Source organism: Leuresthes tenuis, unplaced genomic scaffold (assembly GCF_036924035.1).
Source record: "Leuresthes tenuis unplaced genomic scaffold, fLeuTen1.0.hap1 SCAF_23, whole genome shotgun sequence".
Classification (NCBI taxonomy): domain Eukaryota; kingdom Metazoa; phylum Chordata; class Actinopteri; order Atheriniformes; family Atherinopsidae; genus Leuresthes; species Leuresthes tenuis.
In genome coordinates, this window is record NW_027325377.1 from 15,677,149 (window position 1) to 15,692,158 (window position 15,010).

At 39.7% G+C, this 15,010-nt stretch overlaps 1 protein-coding gene across 2 annotated transcripts in view; it reads right to left on the reverse strand.

The window, feature by feature from the left end:
* LOC140282713 (ankyrin repeat and BTB/POZ domain-containing protein 3-A) overlaps positions 1–15,010 on the reverse strand; it is a 183,929-nt gene that overhangs the window by 58,606 nt on the left and 110,313 nt on the right. For both annotated transcript variants that reach the window (XM_072377254.1, XM_072377253.1), the window contains exon 2: positions 3,252–3,401. In XM_072377254.1, coding sequence (XP_072233355.1) covers positions 3,252–3,401 — 150 coding nt within the window. The remainder of the gene's footprint in view (positions 1–3,251; positions 3,402–15,010) is intronic.

Below are 15,010 nucleotides of genomic sequence, written 5' to 3' on the forward strand. Positions count from 1 at the left end.
AAAAACAGAAAATAACCAGTGATATAATTTGGGATATACATAAGTGAGAGAAGTTGCATTAACACGACTTCTGCACTGCACTTCCATGATGAACAAACTTCTACAGGGTTTTTTGCACCTGATTTAAAGATTAAACCTCTGTATGTGCAGAAAAAGTGTTTGAGACAACAAGCGGCAGATCTGCTCTTTCCTTGCAAAAGCAGATGGAAGAACATGTTTGAAGCCGCACTCGCTTAATGTAATCACGATACACTTGGTTAGCAGATTCACACTCGTGTTATTCAGTGATTCGTGAGCTGAGGATCAATCTGTTCCCATAACGTGACATGAGGAGAAAATGATGCCAGAGAATCCACTCAAATCCACTAAATTACTGCAAGCAGTTGGCAGAGATTGTATTATGAGCCACATGTCAACCTCTGGCATCGCTCAGCTGCCCAAAAGACATACACATGGTCTATTAAACTGATCCTGCCATTGGATCCAAGTCAACAGCATGTCTGTTATGTTCTGGACTTTTAAGTTCAAATAAGCAAGAATAAACAAAAGAGTAAGTGAATAATGCACATGATCAGTGTATGCGTTGCATTTTCTGCTGTGAAGAACTGAATCACAAATGGTGTCACCTTTTTCTTTGCTTTTTTCGTCTTTATGGTATTTGCATCCTCTCCCCTTTCTTTTCCAAGAGTCAAGTCTTTGCACAATTATAATTAGCTGCTCGTAAGCTTGTCTTCGCCCTATTAATTCTGTGTGGATGCCACATTTCTCAGGAAAGAGAATCTCCTTTGCAATTAAAAAGATTATGAAAATAAAAGTTGCATACAGCGTTAATGATTATTCCCCAATACTAAGCATCTGATTTTAGGCCATTCTTACTTGAATTATGCAGGATTTAAATAGGTCTTGTATTCAATAGGCCATTCACAGATGACTGAACATTATTAGTTTGTACATGATAATGGTTACTGTTGCCTGGCAACGGCTGAGGACAGCCGAGTGCTGTCCAAGTAAACTAATGAATGTCAGAGTAGAGTGAATGCATAGAAAAGGGATGGTTTTCTCTATATTTTGAGTTTCTAAAAATATTTCAGGGAAATGTACTTTTTATGGTAAAAACCTGTGGGAGCAAAGGAAGATTACTTTTGTATTATTAATATCATATGATATACATTTCACTGCATTTTTTTTTTCTCTCAGGTCTGTTCTAATTCCAGTATAGATACAGATGAATCAGATCATGTTTCACAAGCTGCCAACAGGTCAAAAACAAGTCTTTGTATTCTTACTCAGAGATTTACTGGTCCATAATGTGCTTTGGGGTCCAAGCCAACAGCCTGGACATGTGTACATGGGCACAAACACACTGCATCACATTGTGCAAATATCTGCGGGGGACAGAATGATCTAACATGAGAGCGTGAAAATGACGTGGAGGTGTGAAAGCTAAAGGTGGAGCTCTTTCTTTCAAGTTGAGGTCAAAAGTTTCTGAGGCGGTGACCTTGGATATAATGATCCCCAGGCGAGAAACATAAACAGGTGTTGAAGCATCTGTAACGGAACTGTTCCTGGCTGCCGAGTGTCAGAGGGAGTCGGAGACGGGGAGAGAAGGATGAGCAGTGAGGGGACAGTGGAATAATGCTGGGTCAGCCTCAGACCATGATAGCCCACAGGGACAGGGAGTGTTCATTCCTTCACACTATTTGGCAAATAGATGCAGAAATGAATCCATGAGCGATCAGTTTAATGTGCATAACTGTTACTGCTGCATTTATAACGTGCTTAATGTCATAATTAGATGTTTTATACATGAATCTGTTCAGTAGACATTAGCTTCAAAACAAAAATGCAAATATTTTGGGGCATTCATCTAAATTAACATAATTCTTAGTTTTTCCCTTAAATCCACGTGTTGTCATATTTAGATTTCAAAACAAATTAGAGGTCCTGTAATGCAAAAAGTGAGACTTCAGTGTCTTAATTTTCCAATAAAGAGGGTCTAAATGTTATGTGAAAACCACCTTCTCTAAAGTTGGTAAATCAGAACCGTATAGTTGTGTTTCAGTTATTTAGGGGACCCAAACCCAGATGTTAGGTGCAGTCTCACAGTCCGAGAATGCTTCCAAAGTGTCCGAAGTGTTGGTTGCTCTCTTTGGAATAATCACTAAGCATCATCAAACTGTGAAAGATTTCATGTCCCAAGATTCATGTCCCAAGATTTGGATGCAGATCAGGCCGACCGCAAGGCACACAAAGTGGTTTTTCACTGGTGTATCTATAGCAGGAAAGGCGCAGTATTTTTTTTACAAAAGGGAAAGGCCAACAGCAGCTCATTTATCTTAAAGCTACACACATTGAAACAGCTCATTTGGAGCAGTTCGGGGTACAGAGGCAAGGTGAAGTGTATAATCTGTGCAAGAATTTCAAGTACATTTTTAAAAGACACATGTGAGACTTGCATTAACTTGTTCAAATGTGTACAATATGGGCAACCTGCATCAGTCAGCAGAGTAATCACTAATCACAGACAACCTGTATGCTAGTTAAGACCAGTGAGTCAGTCAATTTTATTTTTTTCATACATGTGCAACACAAAGTCCTTTACAGAACTCCCCTCTCAACACCAGCACAGATACAAACAGATGTGTTCACATAGATAAATATACACCCACAACACACTTGACCAGCTCACCCGCTCTCAAACTTGTCCAAACAGCCAACAGCAGAGCAGCAAGCAGGCACATCCAGGCACAGAGATGCTGGCAAGAAGGTCCAACACAAACAAACTCTGACACACACCTAAACCCATACAAACTGTTCCGCTGTGTTACAATCCAGTGAGCAGATGGGAGTTTTGAGCTAATTCTGGATAAGTAAAAACTTGCAGAGCCTCCTTTGGTGTTTGAAAGTTATTCTCTGCAGCACTGAGCTGCCAAGGCCAAGAATAATTATTTTGTGGAAAACCATGTGTGCATTCAGTGGCTGGATGAGGCGGATGAAATGAGATTCCTTTATCAGTCTTAGCTTCTCTTGGAAATGTTAATTTGACATATTTTCAATGTCACGTGACCAAAGTTTTATATTTTGCATGATGACACAGGACCAAATTCCATTAGCAGACCATGATGAGAGAAATCTCTGAAAAGGCTTGTTTGAAAGGAGTGTGAGAAGAGGAAAATGTGCTTCCGTTCCAACCTGGTTACAACACGGTTCTTACTGTGTGTTCTGTGTACTGACGGGAAAGCTACACTCACTCAGCTCTGCGATGCTGCCCACCCGGGTTGCGAGCAGTGACTGTTCGAGCGTGCGGAGCTCCGCTTGGGTGTATCCATGACCCTCACTACCCCTTCCGGAGCGCTGCTGGTCCCGGTGCAGGTTCAAACTCTCAGGCAGGCTCAGCACACCTGGAAATAACACAGAGCAAATGTCAAAGAAAAAGTAGGAGGAAGAATATTTGCGTATCGTATGGTTTTCATTTTCAGCTGAGGTGCAGCCCCACACACCCATGCTGTTTTTCCAGATATCAAATTAACCACCAGCACCATCACTTAACAGGAGAATGCAAACTGCAAGTCCAGAGAAGCAGGGGAAATGCAAATCAGCACTTTCAGCTAAACACTGGTAAACAGAGTCAGAAACTTAGATTAACTTTGCAAGCTGCAGTCAGAGACAGCATTTGTCTTAATTACTAAACACCAAGCATCTTAATTTTCAGTGAAAACCATGCAACTCAGACAAATAATTTATCAGATCCTTACTTCACAAAGCTGTTTTTAACAGAGTTAAACCTTTAAAGTAAACAGCCACTGAGGAAATCTGAGCCCACTTGTAGTTTGATTTCACTCTTTTGTACTTCACAGCTGCAACAATAATTGAGCGAATTAGAGCAAATTCTGATGCTTCAAGGACACAAACTAAGAGTGTGACTTTGTGCATTTTCCTTTACACCACATCTTGGTCTGATTTCAGGTGCCTTCTTATTTTCTTTGCAAACACGTTGCAGCAGATTATGTTAGAAGACAAGAATAAATCCACTTAGGTGGTGTTATTGCAGCAAGACTTTGTTTTGCTGCAGAGAATGGCTTGTGACAGATTGGATATTGAGCTTTTTGCTACAGAATAGAAAGCAACACCACACTGAGTGCTAATCCTAATGACTCAGCGCAGTGGGATATGGTATTTATCAACAAAGCGTAATTACAACATGGGGGAACTTGGTCAATTTGTCTGTGTTTGATGCCAGCACAGAAGACAAAAGACCCATACAGTGGACACGGTGCAGGAGGCTTCTAAGTCTTGTTTTGTAGTTTTTCCTCCATAGAAATTAGGCAAAGACCCAGATTCAGATTCCACCCACCATGTTCTCTTCCCACAGTGTCCAACCCTAGAATTCCGGTATTCCCCAGTCAGTCAGTCACTCCCTCTTCTTCCCACAGCCTTTCCGGGGAGGTTGCCCTTTTTTTTTTTTTTTTTTTTTTTTTTTACGTCTTCCAATAATTCCTCTAGCAGCTTTTTCCATTGCTGTTTGACCACTAAGCGGTATTCAAGGAGCAACTGATATTAGGGTGTGTCAGAAACAGGATTCCTCAAGTAAAATATGTAACCGTAAGTCAGGCAGAGGAAGGTTCACTTCACTTCACTTTTATAAAGTAGAAATCCTTAGAAAGTAAATATATTCCAAAAGGTGAAAAATAAACTCTGTTGGAATAATTTTAATTAAAATTTAAATGTAGTTCTACTCTATCTAAATGACTACATGTCAAAGTGTACATAGGTGCTTCCATACCCTCGCTTTTCCACTAGAGTACAGTCTTTTTAATGCTTCTTTTCAACTGTTGTATGTCAGTCAGACCAGACATCTAAAAAGCTCAAAGCGTGACAGCAATAACAGCTCTGGAATGGATTACTTCTTGTCTGCCGGCACAGAACACAGAAAACACCTGCAATCACGACAAAATATAAAGAAAAATGTGACACACAGGTGACAGTTATCTTTATATCTTAATGTCTTTGAAAACAAAAATGTGGCCCTCAGACACCCGAGCTACCCTTTGTAGCTTAATTCACTCAGTTAGAGTTTAGGCTATGAGGTAAATGTCTTGGGAAAGCACTAAACTTAAAGTTCTGAAACGGGACTTCAGAACACCGGATGGAAAGTAGAAAATCAGGGATTTGGCATGCCTCTGGTCTGAAGGAAGCTGTCAGCTCCCCTTCCTTTCCTGTCACATAATGCAGAAGAGAGATGATCTGAATCTCCTGATCACCAAAACCATGTGACATGCATGACTTCTTCTGCCGGAGATTTTGCTCCTATTTTTTGGGAGGGGGAAATGGTTTGAATAATTGAAAATGTTCTCTTTAATCAGAGAACTCTGATCTTGGTCGTCACCCATTTTTTTCCCACTGCCCAAACTATTCTTTAAAATTTTCCTGGTTAGCCAGTGAGTGCTTATTTTGAATTATTCATCTAGTCAGATCAAGACATATAAACAACTCTGCAGCTCTCTCTTTCCCCACCTCCCACTCCCTCTACATGTTATCTCTCACTAACATTTGGCTTCTTCAGATAGAGGGAAAAAAAAGCAGGAATATTTGATCTTAGGTGATGTTTGTGTAATAAACATCAGAAGTGAGAAAGATGCCAGCCCGGCTCCTCGGAGACGAGGAAAAGGGAGGAGGACGATGAGAAGAGGGGACGCTGACAAGAACGTTTGATTAGAAAATGACAAGCAACATGAGACCTGAAAGACTGCCGAGTTGGCCTCAGCCACGTCTTTCTGTGACCTTCAGGGAAGCTGGATGAATATTTAGAAACACTTGAGAAATGTTCCGAGCCTTGATAAACAGGTATGAACTGTATTTTCTATTCTGGGTCTCCCTTCATCTCAACCACTATTGGGCAGACGAAAATGGAGACTAGATCACAGGGACATGACCACTTTAAAGCTCCAAGCGGCATTCTGAACCCCCTGGAGTCATTTTCACAGGAATACTGCTGCTCGTGTAAGTCATCATAAATAATGTAGAGAATATTGAGCTATACAAGCAAACAAACAACAGCTATCCATATGGGAATGAAACATTCAAGAAAGGTTTACTCAAGTCATTTTGCACTGAAAAAGGGAATAAACAGGAGGGGGGAAAATCCCATGGTTAAGTAGTTATTGTTCTCAGACTTTCACTAACAGCACTGATGCAAATTTACAAGTGCCAGCATTTTGTGAACTTATCTCAGTTGTCAGTCAGAAGTCTCTTGTATGAAGTCGATAAACCTATTATCCCATTGGAGCTAAGCAAATAACCTTGTCTGACTGTTGGCAAACTGACATTTGAGTTTAATCGGTTGTCAAAAATAACTCTAAATTTGGTGAAGTTTGCCAAGGCAAAGTTTGTGGACTGTTCTGATCAGACCTTTGAAGCTTCAAAAAGTATTTTCTGGACAGCCCCAGACTGAGTAGGACAGGAAATCTAGAAAAAAAGCTTAGGGCCTTCTCTGACCTGTTAGCCTGGCTAGCTTGTTCGCATCTAGCAAGCCAGTCAAATTAGTGCTAGCTGCTGATTGTCATTCTGATTGTTAGTAAGATTGGCATAAAAAGTAAAAGCTGCTGGAAGTCCAGGGGGTCATTATAATAAAAACTGAAATAATCAAAACTAAATTTGGCACTTATCTAATACCACTTTAGGAGGGGCTAAAATGCTTTTTTTGCTTGCCTTTCCCTCTTTTTCCAGTCTTGATGCTAAGCTAACATGCTCCTTACACCATATTTGAGTGATACAATACTGAGCAGTACAAGGAAAATGGGCTTACTTTCCCAAATAAAAAATGAAAAAATTAACAGGTATAGTGCTAATGTAAACAAGTAAAATAGAGGCTATTAACATATGACGCACGGTGCTTTCCATGATATTGTTGCGTGACACTAATCAAACTACTAGATCTCGATCTAGCTTTGATATTTCAGATCAGTTCAGAGGTCCCACTGTGAGACAGTGAATAAAGATGAGTCCAGTATGAAGTTTTTTTTTTATTTTATTTTTTTTTAAAAAAGGTCATTTTCAACATTGTCTGTCAACATTATTCAGAGGGTTTAGAAAAGATTGCATACAATAGAGCTATGACTGAGCCTTTAGCTGAAAGGGACAAATGACATGCCCTTACAGCCGAGCCGAAAACGCAAGCATTTTCCATGTCTATACAAGATCAATTTGAAATACCGTAAGCACACTGAAGTCTTAGAAAGAACTGCTCACCACTTTTACAAGGGAGAGTATAATGTGTTTTGCAGAGGGCTTTTGAGAAAAACACAGCTGGCTTAATGGCACACCTTGACATTTTGAATTGGAAATATTTTTGTCTGCACCAGGCAATTGTTCCCTGAAACCTGTGGAGAAAAACAGTTATATTTGAGTATTACTAAAAAGAAAGCCTTGTTTTCCGTGTTGTTTTTTTCACTGAGACAATGTGTCACGCATTGTGGCACTTTTGTTGTCTTGCTTATTATAAGCAATAAGGATATTTTCTAACATTTAAAAAAAAATGCAACGCTTTTATAACATCTATTACTCTACTACTCCACTGATTTCCCTTTTATCTGATTACTTCACCATGCCAGAAAACAGAATGATTTCCTAAACTACTTTTTTTTCCTTTTTGTTTTTTAGGCAAGTAGAATTGCTTATTTGTCTTAGAGACAAATTACACTCTTTTTTACAATCCCACATGGCAGACAAGAAGAAGAAATCGTCTTACAAAGCCAGAGCAACTGAACGTTTGGCAAGTTATGTAATCATTTATATTCTCTTGATTAGCCATTTGATGAACTAATTGTTTCAGCTTAACACGAGGGTTATCAACACAAGCATGTGCATAGCAATGTTTCATTAATAGCTTACTATACAGGCTTTTCTTCCTCTTGCAAGGGAAAATTCCAATAAAGAAAAAAAAAAGAAGAGAAAGGTCTTTTTTAGATCAGAAATGGGACAAAAGATTGGCTGGACAATTTCAGATCAAGCCCTGTCCATAATGGGATTCATGATCAAAGCCATCCCTTTATATGACAGTCAGCCAATCCAGCCTGAATGGTTTACCACCAAGGACCAGAGAAACCTCAATCCCTTAATGCCCAATCTTCAAACATTCCCCACGGCAGAAATCTCTTGGACAGAAGCAGAGGGAAAAAAAACACTAACAAAATTGATTACCCAATAAGAAGTAGAGCTTGTATACCAAGGATGACATTTTGATCTGCAGTAAACCACATGCACTAAGCCTCCGCTCATCTAAATTACAAGTCAAGGTCAGAGGGGTCAGTTTGCAGCTGTGAACCGTCCACATGTGCAAATATTGCAACACCATCAGATCCTTTATTTTCCGTAGGAATGTCCAATTGATTTTCTGTAGTGACAGAATGTCGCTCTCCCTTTTGTCAGTGAGAAAACTCTGTTGGAATATTAACAGGTAGTTGCCATGGCAATAGGCAACTGCTGCCTAACAGCACAGTGATTGGCTGATGTGGTAGTCTTTTGAGTCTTTTGTTTTTTTTTCTTCTTTACTGTAAGGAAGCATTTACACAAGAAAGCTCTCTGAGATTTTCAAGCCTTGCGGCCACATGCACATGACTGAGCAGACAAGAAATGTAACAAAAAGGCATTTCATCAGGGGCATGATTCAGCGGTGTAATTGCTGCATTTACACCGATCTCTGGGACATTTATTCTTTCACCACTGATGAATGGATGTAGTAGGGACTTAGACCACATTAGCAGGGAAATGGTCAAAATGATTAAATGGTTGACCCTACTGTCTACTTGCAAATTGATCCATGACCTTGTTGCAGGTAGAAACCCACGGCAGAAATGAGAGAGCACGAAAAGAGGAAAAATCTCAACAACAGCCGTGTCTCACTGCAAATCATGGTAAATTCGTACAGAGCAAATAGGCAAGAAAGCAGCAGAGCAGTTTCTGTCAGAGCACTTTTTTTGTTCCAGGTGGGAAATAAATCACGAAAATTACTGCTACTGTGGCTCTAACAATGACTACAAACCCTAATGCTATCTAGAAACCTGTACTGGTATACTTCAGTATATTTGTACACATTTCAGCCTATAAATGCATTTACCTCAATAAGTAAAGATACAAGCAGTGCAATTTGAGTACCCAAATGGTGAGTTTATAATAACCCAACAAGTCCTCTAATCAAATCAAGCATGTACATAAGTTGTTGTTTCATACCCTCGCATACAACTACTGACAGTGTCCTCTTCAGTACCACCCACACAAGTAGCAGGAGAGAACTATGACTTATAAGTTTGTTTCCACATTGGAGGAAATCCCGAGTCTTTCGTTTAAGTAGCCACAAAGATGGATTAGACTAGGTAGAATGATGTGATAAGTTGTAGTAATGCATTTAAAACATAGTATCAGCCTTTGGAGAGTTTAAACAATCTCTGTCTGTTCTTTCAGGCAAACAAAGGAGAAAAAAAGTATCTTCTTCACAGGTCCAAATGGAAGCACTTGCGCTCTTGCATTTTAAAAGAGTGACATGGAGGTCTTACAGTTCTAAAAAAACAAAAAGTAAACTGACTTGGAATATACAGTACATCTACTGCCTGACACTGCAAAAAGGTTAAGCAAGGAAATATTGAATTCACTACACATGAGATATAAGATGGACTGCAACAGTAACAGTCTTCTTGACTAAGAGTTTGAAATAAACTTCTCAGTAGTTGCAAGTCAAAATCTGTTATTGTCTAGTAAACTCAGGAATTCTACTTCTAAGACACTTCACGAATGGAAACATATTAAAGAGGTTAACACCTGTTGAAACTCCCATAGCATTTCTGCAGATTTCAGTGAGTCAATTGTTCCAATGCCTCTTGTAATATCTGCAACATATCAAGTGTGTGTATAATTCAATATTCTAAAATTTGTGAGGTTTCGTGTGTGCAGTCACCATTTTAGTGACTCTTTATAATCACTGTATTCAGCTGCTGCTCACTGACCTGATCACTGCCCCCACCATTAGCATATGAATGATAAACTTCATTTCATCACGCTCTTTTCCACTGAAAATTCCCCTCCTCATGTGTACTGTTGGCCAACAACACGGGCCCACACATCTTCATCAATAAATCACACCAAGCAAGTGTATCCGGCGTGAAAACACATGCAGATGTCCTCATTTGGAATGATTTTGCAGCCTGTGCTCATCTCCTTCCCCTGACCCTCTCTGCATGTTTACAGACATTCCCTTCCTAACATATTTGCATAATCAGACATTAATCACTGCAGTCCTCTTCTCATTTTGTATCTCAAGCATCAATTTCAGTTTTTGGTCACATTTCTTTACCCGCATATAACATGTTTCAAGCCAGTCAAGTCGCCACCAGAGCTACAGTTATCAGTTAATAAATGTATTGGTTCATAAAAATAAAACTTGCAGCTATTTTTGGCAATTTTTCATCCATCTTTAAGTGAGTATGCAAAGTTTGAAATTGAAATGGACACGTTTTTTGAAAAAGGAAAGAGTCCAAGGCACTCATATTGCAGAAAAAGTTAAGTCGTTGTTTTCTTTGTCAACATATTTTCCAACTATCTTCCTGATTTATTGGAAAGATGTATTGTGTGCAGGTAAATAAATAATGGAAACAGTCATGGTTGCGAATAAAAGTTCTGCATTCAGTGCTTACCTAAGCAGAATGCATGTATAGTATTTGCTAAATTGACTTCATAGTGAGGCTAATTGGTGTCTCTAAAATTGTCCTTAGGAGTGAGTGTGAGCATGTGTGTGGTTGTTTGTCTCGTTTGTCTCTGTGTGTGGCCCTGTGATGGACTGGCGACCTGTCCAGGGTCTACCCCGCCTCTCGCCCTATGACTGCTGGGATAGGTTTCAGCCCCCCGGAGCTGGATGCATGGATTGACTATATTGTGTTTTCTGCAGTTTTTCTGCAGAAACGCTTCCCTCACAATGACATTTAGTTTTATTTTTGTATTGCTTTTTGCCAGCTGTTTGCCTACCAAATAAGCAGTGATACATTTTGTAGCTTATCAAGATGGCACCAAATTGAACCACTTGGTCCTATTTTATTTGCAGACTATAGAGATTTTCTAACATTTTCATCTCAAAAGTAAGTTCAGCCATCAAAGAATCTCTGGGTGAAAAGCAAAGAAATATTTACAGTATTTTTCTCAGAAATTAGGTGAATTTGATGCATAAAGTAGATGTATAATGCAAATGCTAGAGTATCTCAAAACTGCATATTTGATGCCAAATGGCTCTCAGTCTCTTTTCACCTCTTGTGGCCTGATAACGTTTAAGGTCTTCATTTCAGCAGCCAGAGAAGTGTCTGAGTTTATGCCGTGTAGACAATGGGCTGGAGGTGGAGGGAGTACTCAGTTCCTTAACCTCAGTATAAGCAAATAAAAATCTTATGTTACAAGTCCAAATCCAGCTTTCAAATCCCTACTTTACTGAGATAAAAACGCATTATGGGGAAAGGATGTTTTATGTCTCAGAATTTAAAGTAGTTGCTGCGGAATAGTGGACAGACCCTTTTGTCAAATTGTTTTTACATTTGGAGGAGGGTTGAAGGAATAAATTATGGACTTTCACACATGAGGCTGAGGTTCTATTGGCTAGTGGTGGTGGTGCTGAAATTTTGTTTAACTTTCACTTCGCACATGTTGTACGTATCGATACTTAAGTATCAATACTTAAGTATCGATATTTGGATCCCAAACATGTACATTTTAGGATCGATACTTTATCAAAAGTATTAAAGCTTTCACAAATCTGCACTAATTTCGTGTTAATAGTTACTTTTTCAACGCAGTACATAGTGATTTCACAGTTAAATCTCCGTCTTTAACACATTAGGCTTATTTTAGTTTTGGTTGTTTCTGTTATACCTGTTGTGTTCACCATATTGTAAAGTGATTTGCTACAACTAAGTCACAAGAACCTCATCTTTCCAGTTGTATTTAGCAGTGGAACCACTTATAGACAGCACTTGTGCTGAATTTTGAAGCAACACTAGAGTTGTTTTTGAGCCTTGAAACTGTGCTTCTGGCTTGTTTTGTAATGAACATATTTGGGCCTGAAACTGTCCTGGTGATACCGCAGTTCACGACTTTGGTCTCCAGCCCTTCACCACACTATTTTGCCTAACAGTCACTTGACATTTTTGTGGGCTGTTGATGCTGTCTTTGTGGCCTCTTCAAGATGACAACAAATGCATGTGTATAACTGTTAGGGGTTAGCAGTCATTACCCCAACGTGGGACAAAAAATGACCATGAAGTGGTGTCCTGTGTGGCCACATTCTGGTGTGGTATTTTATAAGTTTACACCTCACAAATGACAAACACACACAAAACCCAAACGTGTGGCTCAAAATACATTTTATAGTTGGGATTTTTTTTTTTTTTTAACTTTCACGCTAGTATATCAATCTTCCTGACTTGCTTTTACGAACGTGAGTACAGCAGTTACCAATCATTGGTGACAAAGAGCACTTTTACAGGGTGAAAGGTGCAAACAACTCGTCAAATCCACAGCAAGCAAGCAACCAGAGCATCAGAGATCACTTTGATTATACTGACTTGGAGCAAACAGAAGCCCTGGTGTTGCATAAGTACATCCATATGTTCTGTATCATCATTCAAACATCTGCAGAAAAACAGAGACGTGGGACTTTGTTGGTTAATTTATTGCTTCACCTACTCTAATTTTTCATCATTTGGTCACCTATCACGTCAAACCAGATGGACTGCAGTGGCCAGGCCAGATGCCTGACTATATTTACAGTCTCTTTTTAGAACACACAGCCATATCATTGCACTAAATAAATCAGGGCGCAATCCTCTTTGTGCTCCAAACGACACCAGTGTCTGTCAGTCACCATGTTGTTTGTTTTTCAGATATTACATATTGATAATGAGTGGTCTGCACTCCCCGGCTGAGAAGCTAAGGAATGATCAGAGCTTCTCCACTCATCGCAGTCACCAGGGGCAAAGAGACAGGGAGCCACAGTAATACAATCCGATATCAGCATGTGTTTAACGAGCTGAGACAAGAAGAGAAAACTGCGGCATCAAAGAGGGTCGGCAATAAGTGGTCTGTAAAATAATCATCATAAACGCAAACATTTACACTCATGGAGCTGTATTACACACAAATACAAGAAAGTCAACAATATGAAAAAACATCTCAGCACTTACTTTCCATTGAATTTCCTGCTCGATGATAGTAAAACACAAAGTGGAGCAGGCCTACTGTTTAGCTAGATGTTTGATGTAAAGCAATCAATTGCACACCATGGTGTTCATGCATGCTTGAAGAGAATATTCTAATATAAGAGTAGTTGATTTAAAAAAGGCAAGGAAGAATGAAAAACGTGATGCGATCAGTTATGAAAAAAAGCAGCTTGAGAAGCAGCTTTTCTAATACGAGAGGAGACAATAATCAAGAGACGGCTGAACTGTTTCCCATATCTCTTTTTTGTTGACATTTCTATGTAAAATTCACCTCATTAATGTCCATAATGGACTCGGGCATTAAATCTCATCTCACCATTCAGGTCAAATCATTTCGAAACTTTTTAAGAGCCTCCGACTCTGAACGGCTAGGGTGAAATCCCTGCAGCGCATTAAAGTTAAAATGATTAGGGATTGGCCTGTACCAGAAGTCACAGGACGGGGAACCTACACCTGGCATTGCAACAAATCTTTGAGCAGATCACAAGGATGGTCTGACCCTTGGGAGCACCAACCATCACACTCCGCTGGGGTAATTTATAAAGATCTGCTTTGGCAGGATGAGAGGCCCCGGTGGCGGCTGACACCCTTCCAGCTTAGGGGACCTTACATTGAAAACCTAGGGTGAGTGATCAAAGAGTGAGAAGACCAACAACAGTCCACTTCCATCATGCACCACCAGTGACAGACAGCGAGGAAGAGAACTAAAATATAGTTGTAGGATCCAATAATGCAAAATGGAAGGGAAATGGGAAAAAAAAAAAAAAATGACTTTGATAATACCGACAAAACTACTTTTCTTTAACAATGGAGCCTACCCATGTATGAAGGTATAAAATACACTTAATGCTCTATTTTTTTTATTTCCCTAATTCATGGAGTACCAACATCCATATTTATAGTGGTAAATATACCACATTTTCCCTGTTAAAAGTAAGAACCAATTAAAAATAAAGATAACAAAACTTTGCCTTGAAGAGTTGATATTAAGCTTTTAATGTGTTTGTGTGAGCAGATCAAGTGTTCTACGGATATCAAATCCTGAGGGATCCTGTAATCAAAGCAGAAACTGTTTCATCCCCAAACAAGATCACAGTAGTTGCTGCTTTCGCATGCTGTAATCACTGATTTAATGAAGTCATCTGTTCATCTCACCTGATCCTGGTCTCAAAAGAACACACATTACATCTATATATAGCGCATCAACAGATTTAATGGTCAGCTCTAAGGTAGCAAGCAACCACAGGTTTACACCTTTTTAAATAGAGTGGGGGAATACTCTTTCCCCTGGGTTTTCTTTTCAGGAATCTGCCTCAGGCTCTCTTTTTCACCTAGTATTTCCCAGTGTAACAGGTGTAAAGAGACGGAGCAATACATTCATCCCCTCAGCCCCTCCATGCCACCACATGTACCCAAATAGAACACGTCTCTAATTTGGCAAGGGTGATGTTGACATTTGGATCCTGTGCCCTGTGGGAGGGATAACGGCTTCTCATTAGCATGCTGCTGTCGCACAGCACCTGATCTGTTCTCTGTATTCGACAGGAGGCTCCCACACTGCATCAGTCAGGGAAAGTTTACGAAAAAAAAAAAAAGGAAAAAGTATCAAATCGGAGCATTTTTGGCCACATAATTCTTCTGAAATTCCACTCCACTCCTGCGAGCGAAAACAAGTGCTGTCAAGCGTCTTCTGAGGTCGGTCCCCAAGCAGAAGGCTTGATCCTCAGCTCCAGCTGGCAAAGTATTTCACTTCCTCTGCT